The sequence below is a fragment of the Corvus hawaiiensis genome, chromosome 2 (genome assembly GCF_020740725.1).
Source record: "Corvus hawaiiensis isolate bCorHaw1 chromosome 2, bCorHaw1.pri.cur, whole genome shotgun sequence".
NCBI classification, from domain to species: Eukaryota; Metazoa; Chordata; class Aves; order Passeriformes; family Corvidae; genus Corvus; species Corvus hawaiiensis.
Genome location: NC_063214.1, coordinates 96,927,546 through 96,950,400, shown reverse-complemented (window position 1 = coordinate 96,950,400; position 22,855 = coordinate 96,927,546). Strand labels below are relative to the sequence as shown.

At 38.4% G+C, this 22,855-nt stretch overlaps 1 protein-coding gene across 16 annotated transcripts in view; it reads left to right on the top strand.

The window, feature by feature from the left end:
* Positions 1-22,179, top strand: part of MCF2L (MCF.2 cell line derived transforming sequence like) — a 156,920-nt gene extending 134,741 nt beyond the window's left edge. For 8 of the 16 annotated variants that reach the window (XM_048327762.1, XM_048327806.1, XM_048327814.1 and 5 more), the window contains 23 exons: positions 501-692; positions 887-1,078; positions 1,736-1,895; positions 2,040-2,110; positions 3,146-3,222; positions 4,278-4,344; positions 5,533-5,648; positions 6,617-6,686; positions 7,877-7,969; positions 8,118-8,210; positions 9,619-9,744; positions 10,451-10,672; positions 11,189-11,281; positions 11,755-11,833; positions 11,973-12,045; positions 13,245-13,360; positions 14,022-14,108; positions 14,974-15,033; positions 15,383-15,457; positions 18,730-18,857; positions 19,463-19,575; positions 19,705-19,808; positions 19,930-22,179. In XM_048327762.1, coding sequence (XP_048183719.1) covers positions 501-692; positions 887-1,078; positions 1,736-1,895; positions 2,040-2,110; positions 3,146-3,222; positions 4,278-4,344; positions 5,533-5,648; positions 6,617-6,686; positions 7,877-7,969; positions 8,118-8,210; positions 9,619-9,744; positions 10,451-10,672; positions 11,189-11,281; positions 11,755-11,833; positions 11,973-12,045; positions 13,245-13,360; positions 14,022-14,108; positions 14,974-15,033; positions 15,383-15,457; positions 18,730-18,857; positions 19,463-19,575; positions 19,705-19,808; positions 19,930-20,024 — 2,502 coding nt within the window. In that variant the 3' untranslated portion in view covers positions 20,025-22,179. The remainder of the gene's footprint in view (positions 1-500; positions 693-886; positions 1,079-1,735; positions 1,896-2,039; positions 2,111-3,145; positions 3,223-4,277; positions 4,345-5,532; positions 5,649-6,616; positions 6,687-7,876; positions 7,970-8,117; positions 8,211-9,618; positions 9,745-10,450; positions 10,673-11,188; positions 11,282-11,754; positions 11,834-11,972; positions 12,046-13,244; positions 13,361-14,021; positions 14,109-14,973; positions 15,034-15,382; positions 15,458-18,729; positions 18,858-19,462; positions 19,576-19,704; positions 19,809-19,929) is intronic. The other 8 variants (XM_048327860.1, XM_048327876.1, XM_048327868.1 and 5 more) reach the window with 6 other exon arrangements.
* The last annotated feature ends 676 nt before the right edge of the window (positions 22,180-22,855 follow it).

Sequence of the window (22,855 nt, the reverse complement as noted above, 5' to 3'; positions counted from 1 at the left end):
CAATAAATCGTAGAAATAAGAAAGCTGCATATTGAATGCACAATAAAGATGGCAAACAGAAACATACACTGAACAGTGTAGAAAGGGAACCTTTTTCTGATCTGTGCTTCACAGTGAAACAAGTTGCTCTTTACCTGAGGTCATTGCTCTTAAGGGTGAGATAGGTATTTTTTAATTTGAGTTCAGATTGTTGCTATAGCCCAAGTTGCATACATACACACATAGACACAGCTGAATAAGGCATAGAAAGACAGCAATGGTTCCTTCACAAGAAGGCCTGTGATTAAATTCACTATTGTTTCTGAAGTACTCTGGTACATGAAAGTTCTTGGGCATCTGGAACGACAGGAAATCACTTTGATTTATTAAGCAGGACAGCTATTAACCAAAGATGTATTCTTTATCAATATGTGTATTTCACTGCGTAAAAACAATTTTAAAATTTTTTCATTGATCTTGATCCAAGGAAAGATGTACTTAAATCAGTGCTTGTTTTTTAGGAAACCATAGCAAAAGCCAGAATGTTAGCCTCAGAGCGTGATGCTTTTATTCAAAGCAATCATTATGCTGTGGACTCCATTATTCCAAAGTGCAGTGAACTTCATCATCTTTGTGATGCCTTCACCACTGAGATAGAACGCAGAAGAAATCTTCTTAACAAATCTCTGGAACTGCATGACTTACTAGAGAAGGTAAATTTAGTATGCAACAGTTGTTTCCCGAAACCTCAGTCAAACAATTGTCATAATGGTAGGTAATGTTATCTCCGTGTGCTGGAAGTTTTCTCTTTAAATAGCTGAATACATGACAAGGTTGAGGTGTTTTAGATTCTTAGTGTATGATGCTGACATTGGTGCATTCTGAGCCTGTTCTTTTCTGTTTCTAGTCTATGAAGTGGTGTGATGAAGGAATTTACCTGCTGGCTTCCCAGCCGGTAGATAAGTGTCAGTCTCAGGATGGTGCAGAATCAGCATTACAGGAGATCGAGAAATTCCTAGATACTGGTGCTGGCAATAAAATCAAGGAGTTGAATAAAATTTACAGAGAGTATGCACACATCCTCAATGAAGACCTAAAGGTACCAGATGATGTTTATGTATCTGTGTGTCCATTTGTTCATTTTAGAATTGCTCTCTTGTACTGCCATTGATAAAGCTACATAATCAGTACTAGGAGTTATACCTGTGAACTGGAAAGCCAACACATTTCCGTGCCTGAGTCTCATCATATCTTTGGATAAGCATCAAGGGCTTCAGAGACTTTTCATAACTACTTCAATTTTTCAGACAGTAAAATTGCTTTTAAAAAAAAATTCTCCTGCATGAATATTTATCATTTTTTTAGGTAGCAGAAATGTGCAATTTTTTTTTTTAATATTTTCGTTTTCTTCTTGGTTGATCTCTTCACGTAACAGAACCTTTAGACACTCAAAAAAAATTTTTTTTAATTGAAACTTGAATCTCAGATTTCTCTATAGTAAGCACACAAAATATTTTTGAAGTGATGTTCCAATTTTTAAGTGTACTAAATCACAGTAAATTACACCTTGTTAAGAGTGAAGAGTTAGTGTAATATTTCTGTATGTGGTATAAAAGTAATTGCAATTTTAAATCTATATGCTGTAGATGACAAGGTAGCTTGTTGATAGGTCTCTGACAGGAATTTAAAAATTATAATCAATTGTTTAAATTATTTTTTTATTTTAAGTTGGTTTTTATTTCCATGGCAATGGTAGGAGCATGTGCAAAAGGTTTTCCAGAAGCAAGAAAGTATGGAAGAAATGTTTCAAAAGCGGCAAGTAAGTCTTAAGAAACTGGCAGCTAAGCAGACACGTCCTGTTCAGCCAGTTGCTCCAAGACCTGAAGCATTTGTAAAATCCCCTTGTACCTCTCCAGGTAAGTATCAGTATTAGCCTTTAATTTTTTGTGCTATGCTGAGAAACTTAAAGAAACTTCCAGCCATAATTTGTGGTTGCATGAGTATCTGTGTCAGATCTGATCCAGTTCTAACTTCTGTGTGATTCTGGTTTACGTGTTTAGGTCTTCAAAGAGAAAATACGTCCAACTCAGAAAGCAGCGCGCTTCGGAGGGTAAACTACAGAAAAGGAAAGGTATTTTTTTTACTTTGCATTTTTCACGCATGCACTACTTGAAAAAGTCATAGTGCAACAGAATATTCAGGAACTCTCAATAAGAAAGAAGGAATTCCACTGAAAAAGTGATGGCATTCTACCAGTTGAAGTAACGCTGGTGAAACAGTTATGTGGTTTAAATAGGGGCTGCTTTGTTGCTGGGCTGGTTATGAGGGAAGGTAAAGTATATAGCTGCCAATATTAGGAAAAATGTTAGGGGCAGCAACATATTAAGTCTATGAAGAGGAAACATTTTTTTTATTTGCCTGTAGTAAGTGGCTACTCTTAAAACCATTGACCATGGAGAGGTAGTTGTCAATGGCTCCAAGACAGCTTCACCTGACCTAGTGGATTGCCATTCCCAAGTGGGGATGGTATTCCTGCCCTGCATCCAGCAAGGGAAGTATCCTAACAGCAGCAACAGAAACAAGTAGTTCCTCACCGGTTTGGAGAGTTGAATCAATTCAGCAAAGGTTCAGCAAAAGACAATGCAAGGAGGAAGGCAGAACCACATGACCAGGATGGACAACATTTGGAGAAAAGGGGTGGTTCAAGGAGGGGTTGAAAGCAGAACCCCTCTCTTTTTTCAGCAAGCCATAGTTAGGTTTAGCCATTCAGTAAATGTTTTAAGAGTGAATTTCTGTATCAGGTTAAGAAGTAACCGGAAAGTTAGCACAGTACCTTACTTTTAGCTTGGAAAACAGACTAAGGCCAGTGTTGCCTACAAGATTATGCTGGTGCTCTGATGTCTTCTTGAAAAGGGGCTTTGAACCACCACCTTTTCTAAACTGGCCTCTGATGGAGAACTTCCCACGTCCAATGTTGTGTGCTTCAAAACCTTCAGGCTGACTTGAATTTTTTTCACAGCATTCTTGCAAACTGCCCTCATTTTTAGTGGAGTACAGTCTTTCCAGTGGAAAGTGCTGAGCACAAAGCTCTGTATCTTAAAGTGTTCTTCCCACATCTGTGATGCCATGATTATTTTTTTCATTGTTTATTTGTTTCCTTCTTTAGAGTGAAATGACTGAACTCCATCAAAGCAGAGGAGGATCTACAATGGATGATGAAGAAAACCTAGCTGTGTTACGGCAGTAAGTATATTTTGATAAGCAAAAGTGTGTGTTTTCTCTGATCTGGTTCCAGCAAAGCCTGAGTTTGGCTAAGGATTTGATAAAACCAGTATACTTCTTTGAAATAACCCTCAGTGCTTTTTGAAATGCATTGGCTATGCTCTGTGCACAGAGGAAGATATTTTATGCTGCCTGGAGCATTATTTAGAGTTTGAGTAGTAACAGACTCTACCTTTGCTGCAGTGAGGTGATGCTGTGGCAGGACAACTACGTATTTTCATTTCAGAGATGATACAGTTTTGAGTAATAAGCCTCCTGTAAATCTGTTGAAGGTTTTGGTCTCCGTGCTTTGAGACTTTGTCTTTTTATTGGACTCTTTTTAGTTCCTGTTTTCATAAAGGTTATCAGAAAATCACTTGTATAAAAACTGAACAGCATCATTTATGTTACAGAAATTACTTAGTACCACCTGCAATGCATATAGCAGACCTTGCATTTTTACCTCTAAGCTGGCTACTTAAATGGTCTTTTTACTGTTATAACCTTCTGTTACATCACACAAAATCACAAGGGAAGGAGTTTGGGGGGAAGTATGATTCAATGCTTGATCATTAGGGAAATGAAACTTAAAGCATCATCGAGATATTTAAAGTGTTCCCTAAATGCCTCTAATTTAAAATGACCAGTGTAGTTTTAAGTCTGTATTTGACAATCCTATGCAGCTCCAACTCCAGGTCCCATAATAGCTGCAAACACAGCATAACCAGGCTTTGTACATACAATGATAAAACACTCCACTGCTTCAATTCAGTTACTACAGTGCTTAAGCTGCTAGATTCGACTTTTTCCTGTTCAAACACATTTTCAAAAATTTCAAAATGTTTTAAAAATACATATCTCTCAGCAAGGATATATGAACTGCCGAAAGGAATATCCATGGAACATCATGTTTTCCATTACCTGGAAATTGTTCTTTTATTGTCTAAAGTATAGAAGAAACACAGACAAAATTAATGTTGCCTCATTACTTTGCATAAGTAAATAGGCCCTCCTTAATTATCATTCTTTGTCCACAGGCATGTAATGAATGAACTTATTGAGACTGAACGAGCATATGTGGAAGAACTTCTCTGTGTTCTTGAGGTAAAGACTAAATTTCACTGTGGATATTAGTGAATCTCTTGCATTTCATGGATGCTCTTATGTTTTCCTTACCACTGTAAAGCCTCTGTTTGTTCTGTCAAGCAGTGTGATCATTATATTTTTCCTTTCTCATCATATTTTCACAGAGACAGCAGTATGTGACTTTTTTTCTAGAAATAGTCATACAACTAGGATTTTGTATTAGAAAGCACAAATTGAGCAGAAAATAAGATATGCCGTAGTATTTAGGTGGAATCATAGTGAGATTTGTAATGATCATTAATTCCTGCAAAAGTTCTTTCCAGAGTCTTGGGTCAGTTCCAGGAAGGTCGTGTGTCACACAGGAATGTGAATCTGCATCAAGAGACTCCTGTGTCAGAGGAGAAAATTTGTTTCTTACATCTTTCTTTGCATATCTTTAAGTGATCTTCCACATGTGTTGGGTACAACTGTGGGAACAGGTTTCTTTTTCATTACAGGCCTTGTAATAATCTGCTTATAAAAAACCTGCAGTTTTTCTGGTTGATTTTTTGGGAGTGTTTTGTTTGTTTAATGTTTTTAGTGTTTTGAGAGAATGCGGATTAGTGACCTCAGGACCAGAGCAGAACAGTGCTGGGCTAAAGCCACCTGTGTCCTTATCTGTGCCAGATAAACAGACGAGAGAATGTGTGCTTACATGACAAGTGGAAGATGTGGGAATCTAAAGCTACTCCATTTGATACCAATTCAAATGGAAGTGCCTTAAACAGAATTTTTAGCTTAATTGTTTCTGTTACCTGCACAAGTAAATACAGTCAGCTTATTCCTTCATAATAATGGCTAAGAGAGGCATGAAGGCTTGTGTGTGTACTGGAATTTGGGCTCTAAATTCAGATGTGTAAAGCCTTAACAAAAAGAGTATGAGCTGTAATTTTTAAGCAGTATGGGAATGCAGAGCCTTTACTGGGTGAAAATTATTGCAAACGTTTCATCCTCACTTATCTAGAATTGCAGGAATTACTCAAGTGTCTTTTTAAAGACTCTGTGTGTGTCTGAGTGGGGTGATGGAAAAACAGAATTTGTATGCTTCTTTCATGATTAATACTGAGCTCTTTCTTGTCTGTCAGCCTGAAGGCAGACTGCCTTGTTAGAGAGAGAAGTACTGCAAGTAAAGGGAGATAGTCATTGTGCCTCTCTCCTGTGTTGTAGGGTTATGCTGCAGAGATGGACAACCCCTTAATGGCTCATCTAATTTCACCAGAACTGCAAAATAAGAAGGATATCTTGTTTGGAAATATGGAAGAAATTTATCACTTTCACAACAGGTGAAGATTTGCATTTTCTTCTAAGAACAGCATTTGGATGAGATTCTTTACTTTGAATTTTAATTTAACTCCTTACTGAGTTCAACTTATCTATCTGGCATGTCAACATTGTATTGCACAGAAGAGGAAAAGCAAAATATCTATAAAAGATGACCAAAGCTGTGTGAAACTGCATATTTGCAGTAGGTAGAATTTTGCATTGTGGTCGTCTTTCTGAAGCAAGATATTTGGATCTGGTTACAAGATAATTAAAGTGGGCTTTATTTGGGTTTCTTTTTTTTATTACTTTTGCTATGGAAAGTGAATTATGGTTCTAAACCACAAACTCTTACATCTTACATTTATATTTAAATAATATATAAAATGAATCTATAAAAAACATATGTATTTATATATATTAAAATATATTTTGAGTGACCTCTCTGAAGTCTGAATCCTTGCTGCTAGAGGTGTATTTCTTCATATGATAATATTTAAATTCATAGGAAAGAGAAATTAATTTTCAAGAGGAGTTAAGCCTATTAAGTAGTTGTTTCTTATTCAGGTAAAACTGAATGAAAGTTTTGCCACTGATTTTTTTAATTTGTTTTTTGGGTGAGTTTCCTTTTAGTTTTGGGAAGGTGATTTTTGGGTTGTTTGGTTTGTGGTGGTTGGTAGTACTTGGAAGCAAAACCCAAACACTTTAAACTGTACAAATCCTGCTGCTGAATACATAAGGAAGGGAAATTAAATCCCCCTTCTTTCCCCAACTCTGTATTTGATTTCAGTTGCAGCAGCAGTAAGCTAAAAGAAATTGGTCAGAATATTTGTTTTAATTTGCTAACCCTTTTAAAGTGCGTGATCTAGAAGAATTATGTTTTGTAGCATTACAACTCTGTTTCCAAAAGTTGAGAGAACTCATTGCGAGACTGTGAACATTATGACAACTTTCTTTAATGTGTGCTCTAAGAAAATTCTCTTCCTCATAGAATATTCTTGAGAGAACTAGAAACCTATGTGGAATACCCAGAACTGGTAGGACGGTGCTTTCTGGATCAGGTATGTGTTGCCTTTTGCTGGCACTTCATTCACAAACCTCTTTAGGACTGCAACACATGAGAGTGCTTCTCATGTAGCAATTGCCACCACATCCCCTTTGTTTGTCCTGAGCATGTAATAGGCTGAGAATGTAGATGTTATTTGAGGGTTATTTTCCCCTGTGCAGCACAATTAATTTTATTAGGAAAATCTACTACCTCGTTAAAAGAAAACTGCTTTTTTAAAGTGGCAGTTAGGAAAGCATGAAGAGGAATCATGCACTGCATTTTTTCTCATCACTATAAATGGTTGGTTTACTTGGTTTGATTTCTTTATTGGATTGTTGTTGTTGTTGTTCTTTTCTGTTTTCTTTAAAGAGGACCTCAACAGAGTAAGTCCAAAATATTTTTATTCTGAAAATAGAAAGCTATGACAAAATTAAACTTTTTTAATTGGGGATGTACTAAACAATGAGACTCAGCTGTAGTATACTAAAGGCTAAATAAGAATGTGTGTATGGAAATCAGTCTCCTGTTGTTGCTGCCTGTTGATGCTCTAAAGCTCCTGGGAGGAGCCGTCCCTCCCCCTTCTGTTTACTGGCTACATCCATGGAGATGCTGTTTCCTAAAACTGAGGGATGGAGGTACTTCTGTGCCTGCTGATTTCCTACCTGGTCTTTCCTTTGTATCTGTGATTACTATGACATTTTCAACACTCTTTATTTCTTTTTGCTTAAGTGCTGAAGTAATGCTATTTAATGTCTGAAGTAATAAGGGAGAGCAAACTGCTTGGTTAACCTCAGTGTGACTCCCAGTGAAAAACACATTTGTGAAAGGAAAATAAAGAAAAAGGACAAAGTCTTTTTTAAAAGCTGCACAGTGGGTCTCATGGCTGGGCAGTCAGAGATATTTTTCATATTGTAGTAGAAATATATTTGTAAATATAACATGTACTTCTTCATAAGGTGTTTAGCATTCAACTGAAGCAAAAATTAACAGGAATATTTTATTTTGAAAGTCCCAAATTAGTAGCCGTTACAAAATCAGTGATTTTGCAATTCCTTGAGGCATCCCAAGCAAAAAACAATGATTCCATTTTTGTTGGTGGTTGTTTTTTTCATAGCATTATTGCAAATGAAAAAAAATGTTATGAGCTTTGTCTATTAAAGTCATAGGAATTTATGAACTTTTTGCTTGTCTCCACAATTCCAGATGGAAGACTTCCAGATTTATGAAAAATACTGTCAAAATAAACCTCGATCCGAAAGTTTGTGGAGGCAGTTTTCAGACTCTGTATTCTTCCAGGTATGCTTGCTTGAATGCCTAAAATAATGGTAGGTTTGGTTTTGTTGGGGTCTGGGTTTTTTGTTTGGTTTATTTTTACTGAATTTTCTCAAGAACAAATAGCACAAATACTGATTAGTGTCCTGATGAAATCCAACACTGATTACAGGAATGTCAAAGAAAACTCGACCACAAGCTCAGTTTGGACTCATACTTGCTGAAACCCGTTCAAAGAATAACCAAATACCAATTATTGCTAAAGGTATGTATTTCTAAACTACAATGCTAAGCACATTTTGTGCATTTGTTTTTTTAAATGCTGCTTCTCTCAGCCTGCTGGAAAGAAACCTAAAAGTTAGTGAACAGATGTGTAAACAGAAACACACACATTCCAGTCCATCAGTTTTCAGCTCAGTTCTTTTTTCTTTCAGTCAAAAAACTTACAATAACCAAATGTTACGCAGGGACATCTTTTGTAACTGCTTTTGCCCTTAGATTTCTGCTGAAAAGAAGGTGAAAAGTTAATGAGGGAAAATCAGAAGGTCCAAGAAAACTTTAAAACAAAGAAGATAGAATATCTGAAGTACTTGTTACTCTTCAGTAATAGTCACCCTACCCATATTGCAGGAACGTGCCTTGCTGGGCTTAAAGAAATGCACTTGACAGAGAGCACTGTATGGTGTTCGTGTGAAGGATGCTTTTGCGATTCACTTAAATATGCTATACTGAAAGAGCAAAGTAAGAGCAATGTACTCTAATAAATTTATTTAAATTAATATATAACATTTTGCCATGTTTGAACTAAGAAATATTCATCACAAAGACATGTTATAATAATTGTATTTAACAGGAGCTTAAAAATTTACCTCGAACCAGATTTACTCTTGAGTTACAACTGAGCTGTTAACAGCCTTTAAAGAATTAATTACGTTAGGCTTCTGTAAAGAGAGGAGAATTATAAAGGTTTTTGACTTAAAATATCTTCACTTTCTACAGTCTATGAGTAAATCCTTATTTTCATACTGTGAAGTCAGAGGAATCCCATATGAACTTGCAACTGTGTTTTTTCTATATCAAATTGGAAGATGCTGCTTCACCAATAATCCCTTTAGAGAAGGGATTATTTTTTAAATGTGTAGATAATACTCAATGCAGTAAGTTTAAATCTGTTATTAGCATGCCAGGCCTTGCCATAATTAAAAGAGTAAATTAAATTTGACTATGTTTTTAAATTTGTTCACTTCTAAAAGTAACAAATGAAAGAAAAACCTATCCCTTTGTTTGACGATTGTTGGTTTGGTTTGGTTTGTTTTTGGGGTCTTTTTGCAATTGTGATGAAAAATGTTTGCAAAGTTAGTCTTGTAAAATTCTTACATACAGCTTACAAAAACTCTAGATGAACAAAATATATTTGGCTAATGAGCAGGAGAAATGAGAAGTAAATCTTTAGGATCTATTGAGTTCCAGTCAGTATTGAACTAACTAGATTATATGGTATAAAGCTGTACTTTGCTAACTTTAAAATCACAGTCACAGAATGGTTTGGGTTGGAAGGGACCTTACAGATCATCTCATTCCAACCCCCCACCTAAAATTCAGTGTTAAAATTCGAACGTTCCTGGTTGCTACTGTTTCAAAAGCTAAGTGTGTTCTCATTCCCTTGCACTCAGGAAATGCTAAAGTACAGTAAGAACTGTGAAGGTGCTGAAGATCTTCAGGAAGCACTAACTTCTATACTGGGCATTCTTAAAGCAGTTAATGATTCTATGCACCAGATAGCCATTACTGGCTATGATGTGAGTAGCAGTATTTTTGCTTACTTTTAACTTTTTTTCTTTTGGTTTTTTAGATATATGTACAGCATTCCCTATACTGTGTACTAATAATGAGAAGAGTGTTCTACAAAACATGCCTTTAAACTTAATTGTGTAATGAAAATAATGGAAAAGGGATCTCTTTATACTCTTTTGAAGTTTTCCTGCTATGACTAATATTTTCCTCTGTCTACCTAAGTTTTTTTTCTTTGGTCTTCTGGACAGTGAGTGAGAAACTGAAAACTCTCATGAAGAGCCTGGGTTAGTACAGCTGAATGGGTGTGGCTACTAAGTTTTTATATCTATATGTAAAATTACACCCAAAACTTTCAGTTCCCAAAAAAATAACAAAACTCAAAACAATACATAAGCAGATTTGGAGCAGAGTTTGGGGGAAAAAAACAACCAACCAAAGATGTGTATTGTGGTTCCCTCTCTCTGTGGTAAGTTCTTGTGTCTCTGCTAGAGGTACTCTCAACTGTAAAATCCTGCCGGAACAGTGTCAGCCAGTGAAAATTATATGTAAAAATCCAACACTGACTATATTTTTATTGCATTTCCAAATCCAACATAAACACTGGTATGAGAGATTATTGGGAACAACAGACTTGTAAAGACCTGTTCAAAGTATATATTTTAATCTGATGTTATCTCTGTAGTTACAAATATCACTGGTTTTTTGTTCCAGGGAAACCTTAATGAGCTGGGCAAGCTTTTAATGCAAGGATCCTTCAGTGTCTGGACTGATCATAAAAAGGGTCACACAAAGGTGAAAGATTTGGCACGCTTCAAGCCAATGCAGCGACACCTCTTCCTCCACGAGAAAGCCGTCCTGTTCTGTAAAAAGCGAGAAGAAAACGGAGAGGGATATGAGAAAGCACCTTCTTACAGCTACAAACACTCCTTAAATGTAAGACACTGATCAGTCCTGAAGGTCAAGGGTACTGAGGGCTTAGCCTGTAGTAATACATCATTCTAGTTTTATCTCTGCAGACCTGTGTTGCAGCATTGTACTGGGAACTTCACCCTTTCAGACAAACCTGGCTGGTGCTGCAGGTCTGTGTTATTTTGTGTTGCTGTCTGTCCAGCTGAATGGCAGTTGCATTAATCACACAGAAAATGTAGAGCAAGGTAGTGTAAAAAACATGTAGGATTTGGTGGTCTGGATTTTAAAAGCAACATTTTACATGTCAGTCTCAATGTAATGTGCCTAAACTCTTCTTCCCTCCAAGGTAGCCAGGCTGGTACAAAGCACTAAATCTCTTATGCAGATCAAATATTGTTAGCTATTCTTTTCCTTGTGCAAGAAGCCAGATAGGGTTTTCCTTTTCAGAAATAAGGTGCCAAAGAATACCAATAGCTGCCTGCTTCTGTTTTTAACATAATTGCAATGCAGTAGGTCAGCTTCTGTTCTCTTTGCTTCCAGATGGCTGCAGTTGGAATAACAGAAAATGTCAAAGGTGATGCAAAAAAATTTGAAATCTGGTATAATGCAAGGGAAGAAGTTTACATTATACAGGTAAATAACATGGCACTACATTAAAAAAAAAAAAAAAAGGGAGAGAAAAAGAGGAGAAGGAATCTAACCTTAAGAAGATCTGGAGGTTTTTTTCCTCTGTTATATCACTAATAGTGTGATGAGGAAATGTAGGAAGAAAAAGAAAACCTAAATCATATTTCAATGGAAGAGTCTTCTGGGGGAAAAAAATAATCATGTCTTACAATGCCCATAGAGGATATTGTATACACCATTACTACAGCTATCACTGGAGTAGTGGATGGCTTGGGAGATGAGATTGGACTGTAGCACATGCATAACCTCTGCCTCAGCCTGTTCCAGTGGCTACAACCAGTTTCTGTTCATGGAAGGACTGGAGAGGGAGCTTTGTCTGTCCCTCTTGAAGGATTCCTCTGAGGCTATGCTTTGGCATGCAGCTGTTTGTGTAGTAAGTATTCTGTGCTTGATGGCTGATTGTATTTACTTTTGGATAGGCACCAACCCCTGAAGTTAAAGCTACTTGGGTGAGTGAAATAAGAAAAGTGCTGACAAGTCAACTGCAGGCATGCAGAGGTAAAATACTTTAGAGATTTTTTTTTTCCAAATTTTTTTTAATGTGTTTTCTCTCTGATCTTCAAATCCTGCCCTGTAGATCTTCCCTGTGTAGGACACAAATCAATATTAATAGTTCTTTTTCCTTCCTCCATTACAGAAGCTAGTCAGCACAGGACACTAGAACAAACACAGAGTTTACCTCTACCACTACCAGCATCATCTTGTGCAAGGTAAGTATGTTGTAACATCAGCCTGGCTGTCTTGTGAATATGCTCATACATCTGGTTTGCAGCTTTTCATTGCTCCTACCCCTTAATACTCATCCTTGTGTTTTAAGGTTTTGGTTTAGTTCTCTTTCTACTATAAAGCTGTAAAGCTGGGAGTTTAAACATACCCAGAACTGTTAAACTGAGCAGCAATGGCGTGGGCTTTGCCAATCAATAGAGAATACCACAGAAATGTAATTTTCTTCACCAGCCAAAATTCTGGTGGTGTTATGTGTCTGCTTGTTGAACAGCTGATTATATACATTACACTCCAGATAAGAGAGTTTTATGCAGCAGCCTTTTTCTTCCTTCACTGTTCTTTTCCTCTACGTGGATTAACTTTTTCTTCCTTTTCCAATGTCATGTTACCTTCCCTTCTGTCTTTTCCACAGCAGTATCTTTTCTCTGTCCCTTGTTCTTTTACTCTTATTTGCTTTATTTTTAGCCTAAGTAATGTGTAAATTCCTCCAGTGCCCCAATTTCTGGGTGAAGTTTTTCTTTCTTTCCATCCTTCACCATACCAAGCTATATATTCTTCTGTTCTCATCTGTTGTTCTGCCCTTGCCTGACACCTCTCTTCAATTCTCTGCTACTCTCTCTGGTTTTTCATATGTGTATATGTCTATCCATAAGCCCATGTGCTCATATCCATATGGTGTGTGCTCAAATATGTACTGGTAGCTCTCTGCCCTGAATCTTTTATGCATCTACTTATTGCTCAGGGAGAATTCCCCAGATACATCATATTTACGGAGTGTCTTTCTCTATGCCATTCTCAGATGGAGTTGTGACGGGAATGCACTGCAAGGTCCTCATTTGTTCCTGTATTAAGAGCTTCTGAAAGGCAGAGTTTATTCCTTTATCTTTCTTCTTTTTTTCCTAGTACATCCAGGAGGAACCTGTTAGCTGCAAGTGAGTGGAAGTTGTCCTGAGCCATCTGTCCAGTAGCTCTCACTGCCATACTACATGGGATTGCAGTTAGTTAGGAGAGGTGTTTCCCATTTCTATGTTCTCAAGGTCTTTACATGTACAATCACCAATGACTTTTTCAATCCTGGAAGCTACAGTCTGGGAATCTAACAAATAAATGGTTTTCAGCCTATATATCTCTATGTAGAAGCCTGTGACTGGATTGATTGTCTTCATTTTCTTCTAATAAACAGTCCTTCACGAAACCACACCAGAAATACCAAAAAAATGGAGGAGAAGAAAGCTGATATCACAAGTCTAGAAGGTTGTGGCACTACAGTAGCACCAAAGTACCCCGAGAAAGGCAAAGGTGAGTTTGCCCATACATGCTGTGGTCTTTAATTGCAAGGAGCATGCCTGCACTGCAGATGCACAGGCAGATCCACCAGCAGAGTAGCCACGGTAGTGCAGGGGAGGCAGCAGGACTCCTGAACAAGCAGGGCTTTGTTGTTTACAGCCCTAAGGCAGCCCACCCACAAAGTGCTGCCCACGTTGCACCAGTGTGCTGGTCCCATCTGCCCTTAGCTTGGGATTGATTTCTGCATTCCAGTGTGTGGTGTGGACAGGCCCAAAGCCATCTTGAATGGATGGTAGGCAAAAGCACGTGGGAACTATTTGTTACAAGGCCAAAGTCTGCAGTAGGTCTTCTCTTAGAGCTGCCCAGCTTCTCAGGGTTCTCTTTGTCTGAAAAAAAATTTCTTGGTATTATCTGGTCTAAAGAAAGGTTGTTTTGTTTTGTTTTGTTTTTTCTCTTTAATTTTTTTCCCATCATGGAAATTATTTATTGAACCAGTGGCAGTACAAGCCCATGCACAGCAAGAACAACCGGACACTTGTGTTGTACCTGGATTTTCAATTGTCCTTTCTCATCCTAACATGCAGGGTCCCTGGCACAGCTGCAAATGACTTTTTGTCTTGATCTTTTCATGGCCTTCTCCCTTTTCTTTCTGTGTCTCTCTCTTCCTTTGTAGACAACACTAGCTCTACCTCAGAATGCTCTGTACTGTCAAAAAAGTGCTTTACACTGCAGGGCTTTACTAACCTCAAAAGTCAGAAAGGTAATTTAAAAAAAAAAAAGGCTAGACTGTTTTCTGTGTAAAGCTGTAACTGAAGCATCACTTTGTATGTGTGTGTAGTGTGATAGGTTTTCAGTGTACACACTAGCTTGTTCTTCCAAGGTCAAGCTAGGTTCCTTAGTCGGTGCCTCTGACAGGGAGATTTCAAGGGAAACAAGCTCCAGAGTGGGAGGGGGAGATGCAGCTAGGAAAAGTGGGGCTGTGGAGATGCAAGGGAAGGAGCACGGTTTCCAGTGCCTCCAATCTCACTGTCAAGGCCAAGGGCAGAGTTTATTGTGCCCCATTCCTGTAGAAAAACTAGAGGAAGGAAGTTGTCTTCTGACCGGACACCTGGCCTGCTTCTAGCTTCAGTGGATCTGCCCCAAGTGCATTTCTACTTGGCAAAAAGGAATCAAGGTGATTCTGTGAAGGATTTATAGAGGATTTTTTTATGGGCATCCTTGCTAACAAAACTCTCAAAGCATAAATAACTACAGCAGAATGTGTCTGACATTGTTGTTTTGCTGGGTAGAAAAATAAGTAAGAATTTCCCTATTCTTCCAGAAATGGTCTTTGCCTCATTTTTTCTAAAACAGGCAATAAGAGTTTGAGACCTTTCTTGCTTCCTCCTGCCAAGTAAGCACACTGGTACAGTCACTTCTTGCTTTGAAGAGCTGTCTTTGAACAGTCTGAATTGCATTAAGATGATGCCACTTTCTCAACAGCATGGTAATTTTTTTCCCCCAAGCATCTTTCCAGAATGCCTGTTTAAAACCCAATTACCTTTGAGTTCTTTCTGGAGAGACTCTAGGGTTGTGTATCTAATGCTAATGAGGTGAGCACTAATGTCCCATGCTTGCCTTGACAGAAACTCCATCTCCTTCTGCTAAAAGCCAGACATTGCCAATGATCCTTCTTACAGGACCAGGTATTGCTGTAGCACTAGATTTACATAAAAATGATTGCTTAATTTGGTAATGTTTGTCTGAAATTGAAGTAAATTGTATTCAGTTGATGTCTACTTAATTTAGAAAAGTTTACATATATTTTCATCTATTATGGTAAAATAAATTTGTCAATGTATCTTCATATAACTACTTGTAAATAATTAATTCCTTCTGCTGCCATGCACCAGTGACAGCTAAAATTAGATTACAGAAATCCACTTGTTTTCCAGTGTAAACTCAAAGGTATTTAGCATGCAATCCACCTATTCTCTTTTTTCCAGTTCTTCAATATCTCTCTTCTGTGTTTTTTACCTATTCATACTCCTGCAGCTTCTCCTACCAGTCCTGACAAAAAAGCCAAACGGCACGAAGTAGTGAGTGACCCAACTCCTTTTGGTTTAAGAGGTACAGTGATGCCACATCTTGTACTCCACAAGTACTCACACATCCCTCATGTAATATGTTACATCAGAGTGCTGGGAATACCTGTGTGATGCTGTTGTGTGCAGCACTGTTGACTGGATCTGTATATACTGTTTTTGATAGCACAACTGGTTGAAGTTTTACCTTGGTTTTAAATAAAGCAGCATATGGGTAACTAGTTTTTAGAAGACAGTGGGAAAGAGATTTGTTGCTGAAGAAATAGCCAGAAACTGGGTGTTTAATGGAATTACAGGATTGTCCAGCTGCTCTGCAACCATGGTTTTCCATGTGTTAGAATCCTTCTGTCACTGTACCCCTTGTGGAGAGGATTTATCTTTTAAAAAAGAAAAAAAATTCCAAAAGTCAGATCACTGTCATGTGGAATTTCCATTTTAGATCTGCATTTATCACTGCAGTCACAACCCTGTTGCATCTTTCTTTGGGTGATAGTAGGCAACTTTTACCACCCTGTGAACTCCAGATTACTTAACTGAACCCCTTGCAGCAGTTTGCCTCCCATCCTCCCAACTCACAGCTAAGCAGAGCATAGAAAAGCATTTCAGTTAACCCATTTCTAACCAGCAGGGCTGTTGGTGAAGGTTTGAGTACAAATCCCTAGGCTGATTAACTAGAGTAGTAGAGAGTACAAGGAAAGCAATTCCTCTCTTCTGACTCTTTCCACCACTATGTCCTTTAGAAAATATTAGTCTAAAGGTGAGCTGTTTCAAACCCTACCATCAGCCTCCTCTCCAGGTTTCTGAAGTCTTTGTCTTGTCTGTGGAAATGGTGCAAGCTCAGCTGCTGTGCTGGCAAAACTGCAACACTGTTCACCTTGCTGAGCAGCAGGCAATGTAATCCTGGGCTAGACAGGTGCAGAAACTCCACAAGGGTGCATATGAGAGTTACAAGGTTATTTTTCTGCAGGTAGCAGGCAGAACTCTGAGATCTCCAGGTACCATGGAAATTCGGAGGGCCCAAAAATGTCTGAAAGAAAAGGGTGTTCTGTGGCCTTTTCCTCAGGTGCTGGAATTTTCCAAGGAAGAGAGTCACTTGATCACTGCTTATTTACAGTAAAATTATTGTGTCCTTGTAACAGGCTTATCTGATTTGCTGTTCTGTCCCAGAAGCATCTTACTTTATGAAAGTGCTAAACCAAGTAAATTAATTTAAAACATCTATTAACTTCTCCTTCTGTCTTGCATCTTCCAATCTCTTTTCTGACACTTTATCTCTTCTCCTTCCCCAACTCAAAGAGGGATAAGCAGGGAGCTGACCCAGGCATTTCAGGATGAAACTGGGGCAGGTGATGGTCACAGTGCCCAGTGCAGGGTGCATGGCCCCCATTCATTTCCTTTCACTGCTGTGTTGCTGTGATTTATGCTGAAGTGAGCTCAAGCAATATGAATTAGAATTACATATTGTAGGCAGATCATAGCTCTTTGAAGAAACCTGTTTGATTATTTCTGAAGAGAAGCAGTTAATGAATTCTTGGTTTTCCTGGCATCATTATATCTAAACTCATTTCTGAATAACCTTGTCTTTTCTCAAGACTGCCTGCCCTTTTCCTACCTTTCCTGCCTTTATAGGGAGCTCTGATGTTAGTCCCACCCTGCAGAATACACACACACAGATTGAATGTTCACGCATAATTTCGGTGCCCATAGCTTGCAAATGTGAATACTACCATGGTGACAACTTCCCTTCCCAGGAGGAGATGGGCTTTTATATAGACTTGTTAATTGTGGAGTGCCAGCTTGTATGAGGAGGAGTACTATTGTTGGTATGGCAGGATCAGGCCAGTCTGCTCTTAGCACATCAGCACAATATAAGAAAAGAAAGAGGCTGAGAACAAGAGCTGTTACCCAAAATGTACCAGAAGAGCAGGCCAGTGAGTATGAGGTTACAGGCACTTAGAGCGTTAGGAGAAACCAAGTTTTCTTTTGTTGCATTGTTCTTAACTTGGAAATAACAGAAATGGTTTCAGCTGTGTCCAACAAGATAACTACAAGATGTAAGCTTCCAAGGAAATTTTCGTGGAATACAGCAGAAATTTATTACTCAGTTTCTTCACAGATGGAAGTTCATTCTTAACCCTGGACAGGGCCAAATGGGTCAGTACTTCTAATCTTGTGCAGGTCACTCACCAGCATAGGCAAGGTAAAAATCCCACTCTGTTGGTGTGCTCTGGGTGTGATTCCTTTCTATGATTTCTTTGGCTTTACTCTGCACTGTTCAGGTTTTTCCTAATGCACTGACATGACCAGCTGGGCGACAAATGCCTCAGGAGCAGTGATAAGCAAAAATGCTGGTGCTTTCTTAATTTAACGAATAGTTACATAAAATGGGAACTTTGTTCTTCTTTTCATTCTTTTCATTGAGTTTCACTGTTGTTACTATTTTGCTTGAAACGAAAGCTTGCTTAAAAAAACTTGTCTCTTTTGACTTTTTTTCATTATGAGCTCAACACATTTATTAGTAGCCGCTGAACTTGGTGTAAAGCATCCCACTAATAAAAATTAATTTAATTTTATTTGAAAGAGAATTTTGTGCACTCTGGATATGATTCAGCTTTATGAATAAATTAAATGCTTCACCCTGAGAGAGAAAAAGCAGTAGGAGTCAGGCAGGAGATTGTTGTGGTGTTTGTTGCAGTGATGTAACACCAAGATAAGTCAGAGTAATTAAGTATTCTTGTGTCAGCCTGAACATTCATAAATAATGGGCTACCTTGTCAGGTGAAGTATAGAGTGCTTGTAGCTTGTGTGGAATTTTTTGACAGTTGTTAACAGTGTGAAGGAGGCAAGGCTCATCTATCCCTTATTCCAGCAAGCCAGTTAGGTGGCTTTGGGTGTTCAACCTCTTCCCAGAAAGTGTATGTTCCTGTCTTCTGCTTCCTCCCAAGGAAAAACAGTATCTATATCTCGTTCATCTTTGTATAATATATATTTATTATACAAATATTTATATGTATTTGCCTTTCAGTTGGAAATTTGCATTCTCTCCATTCATTTCCCTTCATATAAATCCAAAGGGCTAAATTCACTTCCATGCATAGCCACAACTCCACTTACTCAGATGGAAGCAGGCCAACTTTTGCCAGCAGTGAATTTCACCCAGTGACTGTAATAACCTCCCTGTGTACAGTTTTCCTCCTGTTTATGCTGATCACTTACGAGCTTTTCAGTGGGGAGAATGTTTCTCCCAGTCAGTGGCTCACTGCTGCGAAGTTAACTGTTGGCTGTTCCTTCCCCAAGGTTGGGCCAAACCATCCCATTCTCTTGATGCATCTGAAGAAAATGATGGCTGGTCTAGTGCTGAAGAACCGCTGAATTCATCGGATGCGGAGGAAGAAGGAGGAGGAGGGGGAGGCGAGATGAAGCTGGTAACCAGAAATGCTTTCCTATGGAGCTAAGCAAGGGGTACCAGTACAGTGTGTGCGCCAGGATACAGAAATGCTTTTGCAGCTGGCAGGAGGGGAAATGTCTGCCTTGAAATGCTCAGCTGGGCAAAATTCCCAGGGCAATGGAGAAGAACCCCTTCTCTTAAATCAGCCCCATTTTTGTACCTTGGGGAGGTCCCTCTGTGGCTTTGCACACCTGCAGCCCAGTGAGTCGTGGCTGCTTGTGCCATGGTACAGCAATCAAGTGATGAGAAGTTCAGCTACCATGCCAATAGACTTCCACACAGACACCATGGCATGGGTTTGCCAGGTTTTCTTTTTCTTCTGGTTTTATTTTCTGTAGACACATGAATTAATTGTTGTAATGGGAACATTTCACTGAATGTTTTTCAGGGTATGAGAATTAATGTATTGAATTTGCATGCAATCAATCAGCAGAATTTTACTGCCCCAGTATTTACACCATCTTCAGCATGTAGGTACATGAGAAAGAAGGGAAAAGTACTATAATTACATAACAAAAGCTGCAACATACCTTAAAGTACTCAACAGAAATAATTTGTTTTCTTTCCTCTGTGTGCATTTAGACTCCTGGTAAATATACAGTTGTGACTGATTATGACAAAGGAGTTTCTGAAGAATTTACAGTGAAAAGTGGAGATCTAGTTCAACTGATTCGTGAAGGGGAGGATGGACTTTGGTACGCAGATCTGTGTTTGGAAATTTTTATACGCAGAACTGTGTTTAGAAGGCAGATGTTTAGGGCAAAACTTTCAAAGGCATCAAATGAAGCAATCTGACTTCTAATATTTTTATCTATTTTTTTTAGGTTTGTAAAGAACCTGAGCAGTGGTAGAGAAGGTTGGATTCCAGCAAGCAACCTGCTGATGCTCATAGGCAACTCAAAATCAGCTCAATCTTTAAGCAGCTCTGGTAGGCTATTTATTTTAACTGAGATTATTGTCTCTTTGAAGATTCCTTTTATCAAAGAAAGTAATGAAAAACAACCACTATATAATATTTTCTTGTGGGGTTTTTTTCCTCCCTTTCCCAGAATCAGGCACTGCCTCCAGCACTTTGAGCACATCATCAAGTTGCAGTGATAGCTGCAATGTCAGTAGCACCAGCTTCTCTGACATTAAGGGCTAATGTGAAATGCTCATCCCACCTCCCTGGAAGGTAAATCTGGAGATTGTCATTTGCTGCAGAGTTCTGGACTTTGGACTTCATTGAAGAACCACAAGTTCTGTGTTGCCAGCTCTGAGTATTTTTAGTGGTGACTTCCACAGGTTCTCCCAGAAGATCCCAATGAAAAGTGCATGGAATGTGAAGTTGTAAATAAAAGTAAAATGATTTGAAATAGGATTTTGTAGAGGTTTCTGCTCTGAAGAGCTGCTAGCATAAAGCGCGTTTTCTCTTTGACACACAATCAGGTTTCTGTAGAACTTTTTGTAACAGCCAGAATCTGAATGTGAGCAGACAAAATGTGTTCAATGCTAAATGCTCATTGTAAACTAATAGCATAGCAATCACTGTACAGGATAGGTATGAGGAAAATAAATCTACGTTTACAATTTCTTCTCCCCAAGAAACCCTTTCTCCAAGGACATACCTCGGTCAATGCAGCGAATGGGACTCTGACGGCAATAAGGAAGGAAGTTTGGTCCACCCTTTCCTCTTGGGTTTTCAGGATATTCTCCTGCTCCCTAGAGGCAGGGATGCAGACATGGCCAATTCACTGACCACAACAACATCAAAAGAAACTATTACTTTATCCTTTCCAACATTTTAGTGACTTGTGCAATGGAATAGCTTTTTCTGAGGTACTTTGGCCTCACAACCAAATTCTTTACCAAGATCACTGTGTTTACACAGCCTTGGCAATTTAGTAGTATCTTTCTCCTTATTCAGGTGGACAATGAAACACAAATGTTCTTATTCACTAAATTATTTTTTAATAAACAGTAATTGCATGGTTACTTTCAGCTCTCACAATTAATGTGCAGCTACAGCCAGAGGAAGGCATTGTAACTGCACTGGGGGTCAAGAGCCTTCCTTCAAACAAACCTATGAGGGCTGGAAATCCAATGCATTTTTAGTCCATAGTGTTCCAGATTAATTGAAAGAGAAGAAACCCCAATGACATAACTTTTCTACAAAAGGGGAGTACAGGAGGAAAAAACCTTAGAGAAGAGTCAGATTTATGCTACAGATAAGTATTTTAAATTTTTTTAAAGGAAGGGTTATGCTAAACTTGTCGGTTTTCAGGGTATGATGTAAGCCAGTGTTGCAAGTGTTCTCTTTGTCAGATGTTCTTTGCACACCTTACAGTACAAAACTAAGTGCAGGTATAGAATACTGTATTCATTCCTTTCCATCTCTCAAATATTTTTGCTTATATGAAAACAGGTTTAACTGATTCATGCACCATATTATTTAAAAATAATGGGGACATAAAGAGCATAACTTTTCAGAAGCACTAAGCACAGCAGATTATGTCAATGGGAACTGTGTTAATCATCAGATTCTCTGATGGCTGAGCCCTGAATTCTATCTTTATGCCAGAATTTTATGTTTTAGAGGCTGCAGAGTAGAAAACTTAAATGACAAACACTCCTAAGAATGATGCAGAAGCAACCCTACCCCAGACGCAATCAAAATGCAGCTGACCATGGTCAGCACATATTAAAGCATGTATATGCACACACACATATTTATGCACATATATATGTGCATGTATGTGCTTGTGTGTATAATACATGTACGTGTAGATATGTATATGTGTGTAGATATAATGTATCAATGTAAAAGATGTATTTATAGTCTTCATGCTGCTGAATGTGTCACTTTACAATTCATAAATACTTAGGTTTCTTGCAATACTTCAATATAAATGCTGATCAGGGTTTTACTTCAGGCATCTTTTTCAAAACAGAAATCCTCTGATCTTTTTTTTCTTATTCCATATAATACTGTGCTGACCAGGAATATTTAGTCTGATATTTAACAATGGAATAGCAACATGAGATTCATCTTATCTTCATCTATGTAAGTTATTTTGTAAATTATCTGTAACATAATTTACTTATATATTGCTGTCATTGCTTGGATGAGACTGTCATTTCATTTCTCACTGCAGCCTCATTTGTGTTATTTCAATGGTTTTTTCCACATCATTGCACTTTAATACAACCCATTTCACCATTTCCTTTTTTACTGCTGTTGTGAATTAGAAGTTCAAAGTCAGAGGTCTCTACTGTAATTAATTTGAATAAATTTCAGCGCTTCTTGCTGAATGCCTTTATATAGACATGCTCTGGGGTTTATTTTATTCACAATCTTGAAACCTTTTTGTGGGTATCATATTAAAACAGAGAGAGGTTCTAGGATTTGGAACAGAAAACCAGATCTGTGTATTCAAATCCTCAGCCTGCTCATTCTGGGACCATCTCAGCAAAACACCATTTCACCTTCGTGATCACATCTCACTTAGAATCACTTGCCTGGCACTAGGGAATTAAAGGCTGTCTGCAGGCTGAGGATAAAAAATGAAAGCCATTGCCAGGTAATTGGCTTTATTCCCTTTTTCCCACTCACCCTTTTCTGAAAGAAAGCACATCACTGTTGGGTTTTCCCGAAGAAGGCTGTGTATCCATGGATCCTGTGGTATTAGCAGAGCAAGTTGGAGGTCTGCATCTGGCCACGGCTGGGTGAGAAACCAGACACCGTGTTCACCCTTGCTGCATCTGAAGAGGAACTTACTTGTACATTCACTGATTGATGGCTTTAAGGACCATCATGCCATGGTAGGAGGTGAATTTAACACTGACTGGAGTGATTTGGGCTGAGCTGTTGGCCATGTGCATTACATGAACCAGTTACGGTGTTACTGAAACTTGACTGCTTTTTGTTACTCTTGATCTTGTTATCATGACAGCTCCCTCTGTAATAGGCAGTCCTACTTTTCTGAGCAAAAGGAG